This window comes from Phyllostomus hastatus, unplaced genomic scaffold, assembly GCF_019186645.2.
Source record: "Phyllostomus hastatus isolate PE091 unplaced genomic scaffold, TTU_PhHast_1.1 phas_contig_40, whole genome shotgun sequence".
Lineage (NCBI taxonomy): Eukaryota > Metazoa > Chordata > Mammalia > Chiroptera > Phyllostomidae > Phyllostomus > Phyllostomus hastatus.
Genome location: NW_025333872.1, coordinates 26,830,713 through 26,844,821, shown reverse-complemented (window position 1 = coordinate 26,844,821; position 14,109 = coordinate 26,830,713). Strand labels below are relative to the sequence as shown.

Genomic DNA, 14,109 nt, shown 5'->3' with positions numbered 1-14,109 from the left:
ATCTTCTAAATTCTCCAGTCAACTCACTTGATCTATAGCTGAGAATTCATTCCAGGATGTGGTGTAATCCTTTTCTCTCCTAGACATTTGGCAAGCTTGGCATGAAGGCCTTCATCTTTCAAATTCCCCCTTTGAGACAACAATGATCCTGTCTTGAATGCAGCATCGTACATTTAGAAAACTACAGGAAGGTCTAATCTTGCCTGGTAGCATTCACGAGCTTTTCTTTTTTTGTAACAGAAGACAATTATTGAAAATCCTACAATGTGTTCTCTCTTTTGCCAGAAACCTTGAAATAGAAACCAACAAAGCCGATTCCTTTAAACACTGGATTCCAGGATGCCAGTGTATGCCTCTTCCCCCCGACATCCACTTGTTTTTATAATCAATCACTATCAATTGACACCAGTACGTTGCTGAAAGAACAATTCCTTGCATGGCTAAAGTGGATGAAAGGAAATCCATGACAGGACAGCAACCATTTTTGGCACGTGACCACACCCTATTAGATTCTTAAGGTTCTATGTCTGGGGTCCTCTGGTGGGGTTCAGTTCTTTTTAAAAAATTCCTTATTTTTTGGTCTTCATTTTCTCATCCACAATATATATTCATTTGTTTACTCATTCATTAAATAATTAATAACCACATGCTACATGCCAGAAACTGTGCTAGGCAATGGTTATAAAATAGAGGTTTTAAAAAATTCACAGGACAGTGGGCAGACAGATAAGGAAAATAACAGTTACAAAACAATGTGCTCTCTCCATAGGGGGTATAATATAGGATCGTGGAAGATGACACCACACATACTGTGAGCCCTTACAAAGGCTATGTAGGAGAACCGATGTGTGAGCTGAGTCATGAAGGAAGAGGGATGCTTATCTAGGCCTCTGGGAGAACATTTGCTAAGCATGGTATTTTTGAGATAGTGAAGGAAGATTATACTGCATATTGCAAAAGAAGGAAGGGCACAGAGAAGGAGAGGCAAAGATAGGTATAGGGCCAACCGGGAAGGGTCAAGAATGGCATATAGAAAATGTGGAATCCTTCTTGATAGAAAGAGAGTTATTAAACAGTTTTAAGCCAAAGAGTTGCATGATCAGAGTTATGATTTAGCAATATTACTCCACTTACAGGAAGCAGAGGCAACAGACAAGCTCTGAAATGTCTACAACAATACAGATATGAATTGACAAGGGCCTCAACACGATGAGGAAAGAGAGGAGGAGATAGTTTCATGAGCTACTGGGATGTAGAATTGACATAATTTAGGAGCTGTATGAATGTGGAGGATGAGGAAGAGAAAAAAATTCTAGAATGTTATTAGAGTTTAGTCTGGGGATGCTCCGTTTGTTATACATAGGAGACCTCCAAGAGGAGATGCTGAACAGGCAGTGAGCTGTACAAGTCTGGACCTCAGTAGGAATGTCTGTGTTGAAATAGAAGACTGGGAATCTTTAAGCAAGGCAACACATAGAGAGGGGAAGAGGGAATATTGTAATGAAGGAGCCAAAAAAGGATGGTCCCAGAGGTAGGAAGAAAAAAACAATCAATGTCACTAAACTAAGAGAAGAGAGTTTCAAGGAGACAGCAGGCCACAGTGTAAATTCCTGGACAGCACTGAAATAAGATGAAGCCTGAGAAGAGCCCTGGGAATCTCACACCTCAGAGATCATTGGTGACTAGAGAGAGTGCAGTGTCAGTGGGGTAGCTTGGACAAAAACCAGACCCACTAGGGTTAAAGAGTCAGCAGAACCACAAGAAATGGAATACTTTTTCTAGAAGCTTTGGGCAAGGGAAAAGAACAGCTAATTGTCTAGAAGATATCTATAGCTCTCTTTAGCAACAACATTCTTTGAAATTCTATCAAGAAAAGTGGGCATAGTTCCCCAGATATCTAACTCATTCATTACCTGCCTGGCTATTAAGAAATTGAGATGGAGTCAGGTGGGTTCAGAACAGGATTCATTTATTTGGAGTCTTGGCTTAGGGAACTCATGCAGGCAATAACGAAGATGTGGGTGAGGTGTGTGGACAGAGACCAACCTCCCTTATCTCTTGGTTTTTGTGGTGGTGGGAGGTATAGGCAGTAAAACCATCTTAAACAGTAGAGAGATGGAAATTATTTTTACAAGAGAGTACAGTAGCCCTTAGATAAACCAAGAAATAAAAGATTCTCCACAAAATCAATCATCTTTTACTCACAGGTGGTCCTGGGGGTCCTGGTTTTCCTGGAGGACCTGTTTTTCCTCGTCTTCCCTTGAAATCAAAGAGAAACAGAAAATAAATGATGTGATCCTACTTTATTTTAAGATGAGGCAATATGAAATGGCAATGTTAAAAACAGTAAACATTAACTAAAAGTGAAAAAACAATTCCAAGTCCACATGACTTTTAAACAAAAATGAAGTCTAAGAGTTATGGGCCCATTTGAATTTATTCTCATGTGTGGTGTAAGAAGGTGATCTAGTTTCATTTTTCTGTGTGTATCTGCCCAATTTTCTCAACTCCATTTATTGAATAATCTGTCTTGAGCCCATTACATGTGTTTGCTTCCTCTGCTGAATATTAATTGACTATGAAGGCTTGGGTTTATTTCTGGGCTCTTTATTCTATTCCATTGATCTATGCAGCTGTTTTTATGCCAGTACCATGCTGTTTTGATTAGTATAACTTTATAGTATAGTTTAATATTAAGTAGCATGATTTCTACAACTTTGCTCTTTTTTTTCTCAGGATCACTGTTGCTATGCAGGGCCTTTTGTGGTTTCATATAAATTTTTGAAACATTTGTTCTAGTTCTGTGAAATGTGTCATTGAGATCTTGATAGGAATTGTGTTGAATCTATAGATTGCTTTGGGTACTATGGACATTTTAATCATGTTAATTCTTCCTATCCAGAAAAAGGTATGTGCTTCCACTTATTTTTCTCTTCTTCAATTTTTTCTTCAGTGTCTTACATTTTTCCAAGTATAGGTCTTTTATATCCTTGGTTAGATTGATTCCTAGGTATTTTATTCTTTTTGAAGTAATCATGAATGGGATTCTTTCCTTAATTTCTCTTTCTGATAGTTCATTATTGGCATATAAAAATGAAACTGATTTATGAATATTAATTTTGTATCCTGCTACTTTGCTGAATTCATTTATCAGATCTAGTAGTTTCTTGGTGGAATCTATGGGGTTCTCTATGTACAGTATCATGTCACCTGTAAATAAAGAGGGTTTTACTTCTTCCTTTCCAATTTGGATGTCTTTATTTCTTCTTCTTGTCTGATTGCCATGCTAGGACTTCTAGTACTATGTTGAATAAGAGAGGAGAAAGGACGTCCCTGTCTTGTCTCCAATCTTAAGGGGAACACTTGTAGTTTTTGCCCATTGCATATGATGCTGGCAGTGGTTTTGCTATGTATATAAACAACAAGTGCTGACGAGAATGTGGAGAAAGGGGAACCCTTTGCATTGTTGATGGGAGTGCAGATTAGTGTAGCCCCTGTGGAAAGCAGTATGGAGACACCTCAAAAAATTAAAAATAGATGATTTTTGACTAAGTGATCCCACTTCTGGTAGTATATCCAAATGAATCTAAAACACTAATTTGAAAGAACATAAGCATCCCTGTGTTCATCGCAGCATTATTTACAATCACCAAGGTATGGAAGCAGCCCAAGTGTCCATCGATAGGTAAGCGAATAAAACAACTATGGGACATTACACAGTGGAATACTACTTGGCTGTAAAAAAGAAGAAAATTTTACCCTTTGCAACAGCATGGATGGACCTGGAGAATATTATGTTAAGTGAAATAAGTCAGTCAGAAAAAAACAAAAACCATGTGATTTAACTCATATGTGGAATCTAATGAACAAACTGAACTAACAAGCAAAATCAAGGCAGACTCATAGATAGAGGGCAGGCTGACAGTTGGAGGGAGAGGTTAGGGAGTGGAGGGATTGAGCAAAAAGGAAAAAGGACTCATGGACATGGACAATGGTGTGGTGATTATGTCAGGCAGTGGGGAAGGGGGATAAATGGTAATGAAAAAATAAAATAAAAATAAAAGTTATGGGCAAAATCTTAACAACCACAATTAGCAAAACAGTGCCTGGAATGAATATCTTAAATGTTATTAGCAGTCCTTGATACTCCAATAAAGTAATATAAAATATTTGAAAGATGGTCTGAGATTGGCATTTTATCTGATGATTCTGTTGTTTCAGATACAATAATACATCTATTTCTCATCTTAAATTGGTGTTTCTCACAGAGTGGTCTGAATTCTAATCTGTAGGAGTTACCCAAGGGTGAGATTGGATGTTAAAAATGCATATTCCTGACTCCATTCTACTCTTGTTGGTTTAGAATCTCTGGGGAAGGGGGTTATGCATCTGCATTTTTAAAACTACTACAGGTAATTCTTATGCTCACTTAAGTTTGAAAAATACTTCCCTAAACTATATCATAATTATATATGCTGTATAAAGCACATTAACTAACTCTTTTCTTCCATTTGGATGATTAAGCTGTTTTATAAGTGAACTTAAATATATACTTGCATATTAAATGTTATTATTGTAACTGAATGTTAACTCTCCCAAGTTTACAACCAGCTAAATTCCAAAGGAAAGTTTTAGAAAAATAAGATCATGCAGACATCTCTAAGTAACTGTGTACATGATACCATTTTTTAAAGAGCAGTTATTTATTATAATTTTTTTTCTAAATTTTTCTCCTTTGTAACAGAAGGAAATAAGCGTGGGTATTGAAAGCACACATTTTGAATGAGAAGCACTTATGAGCATGTTTTCTACATCTGGCCACTCTATTTCATTGTTGATAATAACTTTTTTATTACCATATTGGTAACACATTGGTAGTACACTGGTAGTACATACTGCTTCTATTGAAGAAGTAAAAGTATTGCATTGATCTTTTAAGGCCTTTTTTGGGAGAATTATAAACAAACATGAAAAGGCCTATTTCATTCACTAATTTTCTTGCTCTGAAAGTGTTAGGCAAAATTTGATCTCTGGTTTTCATCTGGGCTGGGAGTGGGATAGCAAGTCCAATGCCAGTGGAGCCGGTGGAGTAAGCTTGGGAGGTGAGTAATCACATACCACAGTGCAACTGGGTGGGAAATGCTCCCTTTGTGGCTGGAGGCAAGTTAAGTACATCCCACCAAGGACTGATAAAAACAGCAGCCATTTAATAAATTATCCGAGCTAACATCTACAAATTTTAACATATTTTATTAAAGCTACAATTAGTGGTGTTTTCATCTACTTCCTGCTTTAAACATCTGAACCACGGATTTTCTTTGGGAGATTGTAAAACTGGAATAAGCATAAAATTTAATATTCTGTAACCAAAAATGTTACACGTACACCATTTTCTAGTCTCGTAGTCTACACATTCTGAAAATCAATATATTGGGTCTTTTAGTAAACGTAAGTCAATTAGCCCCTGAGGATTAATCAATGATAAAAAGTTTACTTAGAAAGTGGAAGCACTGTAATCTAATTCCCAAGAGGACAAAGGAACAAAATCAATAGCATTCAAGTAGGTGATTTTTTTCTTTTAGTTTGAGGTCAGTTAAAAATCAGAGGATCAACGTTTGCGTGCTTTCTGATTTCTTTGAAGGTGACATGTTCATTGATTTGAGTGGAAAGTGGGGAAAATGAGGCTGACTATTGATAGACTTTTATCACAGAGTTAATGTTTAAGACAAACCGAGTGTCAGATGTTGTAACATGGCATTGGCACATCTTAAGATGAGGAGTGAAAAACATCCATGATTCAGTGTGGTGTGGGCAAACATCCAAATTCTTGCATATCACCGCTGATTTGCTTGATTGTTTAGGTCAGCCTTGCCATTGTAAGAGTGCATTGCAGTGTGTGCTGAAAGAGTGCAGGGGGAGTGCTCACTGGGCTTATACATCCTTGCCAAGAGTGTACATGCAGACAGATATTTTTGAGGTTGTTAAATTATTGGAACATATTGTGAATAGGTAACTTTAGCTAACTAATAATTTCAGTTTAAATGTGGCTTCTGGTCTTGAGTTTCTAGTAACACCTAGAGCAGGTTTGAGTAATTTTTTTAAAGATGTGCTTTACCAAGCAACACAGTCACCATTTTCTTAGCCATTCTACCAAATAATTTTAGGAGTGAGGTTTACCTGCAGTCAGTCTCACTGACCTGTAGAACGGACCCTGACAGAATAGAGCAGAAGGTTGAGTGGATGAAAAACGGTGGAAACTCCAGAATGTAAGGGAAGTATTGGGAGTCACAATTTCTATCAGTATGATAGTTCCAGCCCACTCTCAAACATCATCCCTCTCTCCAAGGACCCTGGGAATTAACTCCTTTGTCTTCTTCCCCTGATTCAAGGCTACCAGCTGCACTGAATACAGTCTCATAGTTTCCTATTCCTCCAAAGGATCTTCTCTCTTTTCACTTAAAATCATCAGGGAAAGGCAAAAGCCTACTTAAGGATTAACAGCAGATTTTTGAGAAGGTAAATTTTGTGACTGAAGCCAGGATAATTTGGGGAGGATTTTATTATTAATAATTATGCCAAGACAAAAACTATAGCTCTCATCCCAGGGCTAAATCAGACTCCTCCATTTTTCTCAGGAGAGTGTAATCTGTGACTCTCGGTCCTTTTCTAACAGGGCTCTGAGGAATTCGATGAGGACACCTGGGGCCAGGGGCTGAGGCTGGGGCTGCTGATGGTAGTGCCAGGGAGTACCCTGGAGATGCTCCTGATGGGAGGAATGGTTACTGCATGTTTGTATCCACTTCTGTCTCCTTTATTTCAGTCCGGTCAGTACAGGTATAACTCCAGACCCATTGTAACATGGGACAAAAAGTAGAGCTGGCTGTGGGCGGGGATGGAAATCCTGGCAGATAACAGACAAAAGCTGAGCTCCGTGTGGCCTTCCTGGTGAGGGTTTTTGTTCCCAAGTCGCCATTTGTTCATAAGCAATTTGGAATCTGGCTGAATCTCCAAATGGCTGAATTACTGTTCCAGCGTAATTACAGTTGGGTTAATCCAACCCTTTCCTACAAACTGGAATATAAAGTACAAAACACAGATTTACTATACCAGGTTGCCCTAGAAACCTGGTGCTCAGCATGTTAGTTTCCTGTTTGGTAACAATGTAAAGGTTATTTAGATATTTGTCGAATGCTTTAAGCTCAGTGGTGCTCAAATCTGATCATGTACCAGCATCGTCAGGAGGGCTAGTTAAGACAGATTGCTGTCCTTATTTCCTGAGTTTCTGATTCAGTAGGTCTGGAGCAAGACCTGAGAATTTGCATTTCTAACGATTTCCCAGTAATGCTGATGCTGCTAGCCCGAAGACCACACTTTGAGAACCCCTGCTCTAAATCTCAAGCTCTTATTTCATATTTAAAGTCAGCCAATTGTGCAGAGCCCCTAATACCTTGTAAATCTTGTAGGTCAGACCTGAAGAGCTCAACTGGTTTTGTGATTATATGGCACTTTGAGAATAAAGAGCCCATTGTCAAGTTCAGAAGCACCAGGAATGAAATCCGACTTTTACAGAAAATTTTAGGGTCAAGGTTTCATTGCTGTAAAACTGGTACTTTTACTCTGCTACAGGTTTGTTAAGGATTAAAAAGAGAGATCATATATAAAATTGCTATCACACACATCTGTTAGGATGGCTACTTTTAAAAACCAAAAAATAAGTATTGGCAAGGATGTAGAAAACTGGAATGCTTGTGAAATGTTGGTGAGATTGTAAAATGGTGCAATTGCTATGGAAAACTCTATACTAGTTCTTAAAAATTAAAAGTTGAATTATTCTGGGTATATCTCCAAAATAATGAAAAGCAGGGCCTTGAAGAGATATTTACACACCCATGCTCATAACAGCACTATTCAGAGTACCCAAGAGGTGGAAGCATCCAAATGTACATTAACAGGCAAATGTAAAAATGAAACATGGTCTATACATACAATGGAATATTATTCAGCCTTAAAAAGGAAATACTGTTACATGCTACAACATGGATGAACCTTGATGACATAATGTTAACTGAAAGAATCACAATGAAATACAGCACTAAAAGAAAAATACTTTTTGATTCCACTTATATAAGGGACTTGGTAGAATGGTGGTTACCAGAGGCTGGTGGTAGGGAGTAAAAGATAATTTTTTAAAAGATTTTATTTATTTATTTTTAGAGAGAGGGGAAGGGAGGGAGAAAGAGAGGGAGAGAAACATCCATCAGTTGTCTTGTAAGCACCCCAACTGGGGACTGAACCCGTAACTCAGGCATGTGCCCTGACCAGGAATCAAGCCAGTGACCTTTCCCTCTGCAGGATGATGCCCAACCAACTGAGCCACACTGGTCAGGGGGGAATTTTATGTTTTAGTTTTATAAGCTGAAAAAGTTTTGGAGATCTGTTTCACAACAATGTAACACTACTGAACTGTACTCTTGAAAATGGTTAAGGTATTTTTTTAACTATAATTGTTTTAAAAAAGCACTCCTCCTGCAATGTCTGATACATGGTGGAAATAATGAATATTAGTTCCTTTCCTCCCTGCCATTCTATCATCCTCTATACAATTCTCCATTTTTTTCAAATGAAAACATATTTGGTAATGTATCAAAAACTTTCTAAAATATGCACTGTGAATAAGTCAAGAAAATGTAACCAACTCTTAACTATGCATGTGGAATTTTTTCATCTAAAATATCAATCAAGATGCCCACTGAGAGCAGAAATATAAAAAATAAATTATGTGTTATCTATACAATGGAATAGTATATAGCAATAAAAGTGAATGGAATGTAAGTACCTACAACAGTATTGACGAACCTTGAAAACATAATGTTGATCAATTTACATACAGAATTAAAACCAGCAAGACTAATCTATTCTGTTGTAAGAGGTTGCTGCTGTAGCAGTGGGGGTGACCAAAGGAGAGCATGATGTGGGTGTTTGAGGGTGGTGACAGTGATATTCTGGTGTTTGAATGGTGTCCTGCTGTCATGGGTATGTTGAATTTGTGAAAAATCATCAGACTGTATCCTTATGATACATATATTTTTCTGAATATATGTGATACTTGAATAAAATTTTTAAAAATGAAACCAGAAAGTTACCACAATGAAATGCTTTTGTTTGAATTAACTAATGATTTTACTCATCTACATTTACTGTGCACAGAGCCAGAGAGAGCCATACTGTCAGGAGTCAAAAACAAACAAGCCGAGGCTTTTTAAATAAGTGACATCTACAAATTTGCAGCAGTAAAAATAACTTGAGGCTCCCAGGATGACTTGCAGTATGAGACCATGTGTATCTTAAATTAGCCACTTCATTTATAGACATCTGGCCCTCCAGGAGCATTAAGAAGGGAAGAATGCAAATAATGGACTACTGGTGCTTACTGGACAGATGGTTTTTGTTGTCAGGGAGGATGAGGATGAGGATGATAAAGACAAGGTTACAGCAGTAATTGGATTAAATAAAGGGTGGTATGCAGACCCCAAGCCCACAGAGGAGACGTGTATAAGCAGTCTCTCTAAATCGCCAGGTCTTGCTAATACAGTTGGCTCCGCTCAAGTATTTCTCTGTTTCCATGTGTGTGTTTAGCACACTCTCAGGCATCAGCCCAGTTTGAACAAGGTATCAAGGAAATGTCAAGGAAGAGGAGACAGGGCCTTGACTGGCACCCAACAACTGTGAATGAGGTGTTAATTACACAGGAAAACATTACAGACTATCTGGGAAGTTTCGTTTTCTTTTTATATATTGTGAACGGAAGTAAGATTTATGACAGATGTTGTAAAAAGTTACCACATTTTGAAATCAGTGATATGTGAAAAAGATGGGAATGTAATACTTATGTGAGCAATGAATAATATCCAAAGTACATTTTATTCTTAACAGATATTTAAAAATACATCTATGACAGCAACAACACAAGTTATAAAGGTTTCATTATTTCAGGGATCAGACAAGTGGCTCTTGCAAGGACATAGGAAGAAGACATAATTCAGCATGAACGAACGATCTGAAACAGGTTTAGAGCTAAGGAAAAATGAATCACCCTGTGATACTATTCTCAATACTGACTCCCTCATTTAGGTGGGGGTCTCAAAATTTCTAAATCATTCCACAGTTTCCCCCTCTCTGTCCCTTTCTTTTGCTTGGATGGACTCGTGTGGCTTTTCAACACAAGTTAGAAGTTATGACCTCATTATCTAAGCCCCCATCAGCTACAACTGAATAAATGATAACACTTCGTCAGAACATGAGACTGGGTTAAGTGGTCTGGTCTGTGATTGGTAATGTGTACAGTCCCTGTTTAGGAGTTCCATTAAGTTGTCATGTTGATTTCAATTTGGTCATGAAAATAAGTGTAGTCAAGGTCTGACCTCAACCTCTTCTGACTGGATGTACCCAATAATCAGCTTTTCTCTTGTGCCCTGAATGGTCCATGTTATACTAGGGTTATAAGAAAGGTCTATGATTAAAGAATATTGAAATGGTTACCATTCATCACTTGCTTACCATGGTATAGTAAACACTAACTTACATTTCATTCAATCCTTTCAAAATTACTGTGGGTAGTCAGTATCACTCCCATTTTACAGAGAAAGACAATTTAAACATCTAGCTCCAGGTCACTCATCTCTTAATTGGTGGAGCCATAAACTAAACCCAAGTGTATCTGATCCTAAAACCCATAATCCTCAGGATGAAGGTGTCCTTGGTGAGTATCTTGATCATTCATAATGTGGGCTATTTTGCTGCTGTAATTGCTGAAGCTCTCTTGTTTTCTCACAACCAAGTCAGATTCTTCAATGTCCCACTTGCTTTTCACTTTGTCCTTTGGAATCTGGGTCTTGCTAGTCTTCACATGCTCATCTGATTCCTGATTGTCCTCACCTCAGAACCTACTCTGGCTACCGTAGGCCTGCCAACACACTAACCACAGCCTTCCATTTAGATTTGTCTGGACTCCTGTGTGCCTTGCCAAACCATCACCTCTCTCAGTCCTGATTTCTGGCTTTGCTTTCCAGGCCTGCCATAGACAATCTCTGCCAAGGCACTTGATTAGTCTCGGTACCATGGGTGGGGCAGGGGTAGGGTGTGGCTGTACAACTTCCTGAGCATGCTGTGATATATTTTAATATCTTTTGTGCCACAGTAAGAGGGTGGGTGCTGGAAGTGCACTGTGAAGTGTCCTTCCCTCCATATTTGGAAGTTGACAGCAGGCACGCTCCCCGGCTGGCGAAGGGGAGCGGGACTTTACACACTGCCTCCGTTGTCTGAGAACTGTGCCACCAGACGGCCCCTTCGCCAAGCACTTTCAGATGCCTCCTGAATGCAGTTTTCTCTTTCATTTTTATTAAGGGCATTTTTATATTTTTAGACTTAGAGTAGATAAAATCAATATGCTGAGGAATAAATAATGCAGATAAACTGATAGTGTGTTGTTTAACAGGAATGTGAAAAGGAGAGCAACGTGGTAAGCTTCCTCAGCAAACTGCAGACAGGTCAGAATCTGGGCCAGTGAAGCAGGAATACACTCAGCCTTACTCAGTATTGGAATGAAGAAATCATTAATGACATTTTACATTTTGATTTCAATTAAAGCTATAAAGGGTATCGTATTTTCAGCATTTCTGAGTTGCCTACTTTAAAAGATGAAATGTATCCTCAAGGGGTGGAATTTTAGAATTTCATTTTCAATATGAAAGATCAAATTGACTAGCACCAAATAAATTCACAGGAATACATTTTGCAGCTATTCAGTAACTGCTTGGTAAATGAGAAGAATTCCAGAGGATCCGTAAGATGAAACTGTAAAGGTCACCCAGTTTTGAAACAGAAGAATTTTCAGTGCATAATTCTCAATTCATTGATTTGAATTTAATGGGTTAAATTGCATTTGGATTTTTAAGTACAAATTTCAGAATTGAATACTGTCCAAAAGATAAATCTAATGAACAAATTAATAAAATAGAAACAGACTCATAAATACAGAGAACAGACTGACAACTGTCACAGGGGAAGGCAGGTGGGAGGCTGAGTGAAAAAGGTAAACAGATTAAGCAAAGCAAAGAAAAAAACTCCTCACAGACAACAGTATCGTGATTACCAGAAGGAAAGGGGGTCGGGGGAGGTAGAAGAGGGTAAAGAGGGCATAAATGGTGATGAAAGGCGATTTGACTTGGGGTGGTGAACACACAATATATAGATAATTATAGAATTGTATACCTGAAACCTAAATAATTTTATTAACCAATGGCACCACAATAAACTCAATAGAAGTTTTTTAAAAATATGAGTAAATTTATTCAGCAAGAATTTACTGTCTGTGTCTTACATATTGTGCTAAGGGAAATGCATTCAGATGGCTGAGTCCTGGATCTTTCCTTCAAGGTAGAAGAGTACGGCCAGTTTGCACAACAGCTGTTGAGTAGACTTGTGCATTTGGTTATAGGTAAGCTCTGGAGTTCCAGGGACTGATAGTGAGTGTTAAATTCCTTCCCAAACTGAACACGTTCTACCTTTCAATAACTCTCTTCAACCTTCCCTTTGGGAGTTGGAGGGGGCTGTGGGGGCATTGGATAGAAGGAAAATGTTGGCAGAGGAAGCTGTCTGTACCCCCTCAGCAACAAGATAGGGCACTATATCCTGAAAAGTTCCCTCAAATAGGGGCAGCTCTCATTGGATGATTCTGCACTGACATAGATGTATGTGTGCTTTTTGGCCTTCTTCTCCTCTGAGACATATTACCACCCTTTCAATCAAATATGTTCAGAAGGCATTTCCCAGTCTGCTGCTCCTTGATCTTGCATGATTGATATAAGTGCTGGGAAAATGTATTAATGACCTTCAAACACTGAACACTTGGGGACATGCCATTATATAATTACTGGTTATATTTTTTCTTGATTTGAATATTTTTCATTTCCTTAGACTTAACTTCCAATATCACTTAAAACTGTCACTGGGTAAAAGAAATTCTGAAGCTTCATCATCAATCTGTCTTCCCGCAATCTCTTTCTCCTTCAGCTCCCACCATTTCCCAGCATAAGGTCAGGGTTTCTTGGAAAGCTGGTGCCCCAGTTGGTTCTCCCAGGCCCATCAGTGGGTCATTTGCTGAATTCTTTTTATGTTCTCCTTTGACTTTTCCATCCCTTGTAGAAAACTATCCTACAGGCAAAAATCTGTTAAGTCTTGTCCTCTGCATCCTGCTATAGGTAGTGCACTCATACATGCTTGCATGCATACAAACACATAAATGCATCCATAGAACCTAACCAACTCAGCTTTATCAGCTACAACAAAATTTCCATTACAAATTTTAAACTCTCCATTTGTTTGCCTCCACCTTTTCACCGTGTCTTTGTAGAAAATTTTTCCTACTCTCAGTTGGCACATGTCCAGATTCACTCGTTAAATCATACAACAAACATCTATTGAATCTCTCCTATGGCCAGACCCTGCTCCATGCTCTGGAAATACCTCAAACCTTGTCCCTGCACACCTTATATTCCAATGGGCATAATGATAGTAATAGGTAATGCATGGTCCTTACTCTCTGCCAGACACCATTCTAAGGAATTTACAACTATTTACTCATTAAGTCCTCACAACATCTTTGCAGTATCTGTTTTATGGAGGGGGAGACCTAGCGACAGAGCAACTTGCCTGAGGTCACATGACTCATAAGTAGCAGAGTTGGGATTTGACTCCAACTTGGCTATATCACCTTTGATCATTACCTCTCATTGCATATCTCCTAACTATTGGATAGCAATAAGAATCATGAAAAATAAAGTAGAGAAAGAGCATAGAGTTACATAGAGAGGTGTACAGTGTGAGAAAAAAGATATCAGGGGCAGACACCTGAACCAGGGGTCATGCAGGTCATGCAAAGTCTGAGAAAGAGCATCCGCCAGAGAGAACACCAGGAACAAAGTCCTGAGTATGGCTTGTTCAAGGAACAGCAGGAAACACAGGTCTCTAAAGAGGAGCAAGCCAGTGGGTGAGTAGTAGGCAGGCCAGGTGTACAGTTTGAGAAAAAAATGGTTCTGTTTCTGGATTTCT

At 38.5% G+C, this 14,109-nt stretch overlaps 1 protein-coding gene across 1 annotated transcript in view; it reads right to left on the bottom strand.

Annotated features, from left to right (window-relative positions):
* Positions 1-14,109, bottom strand: part of COL19A1 (collagen type XIX alpha 1 chain) — a 330,577-nt gene that overhangs the window by 105,263 nt on the left and 211,205 nt on the right. Inside the window, exon 16 of the mRNA XM_045843183.1 lies at positions 2,206-2,259. Within this exon, the coding sequence (XP_045699139.1) occupies positions 2,206-2,259 (54 nt within the window). The remainder of the gene's footprint in view (positions 1-2,205; positions 2,260-14,109) is intronic.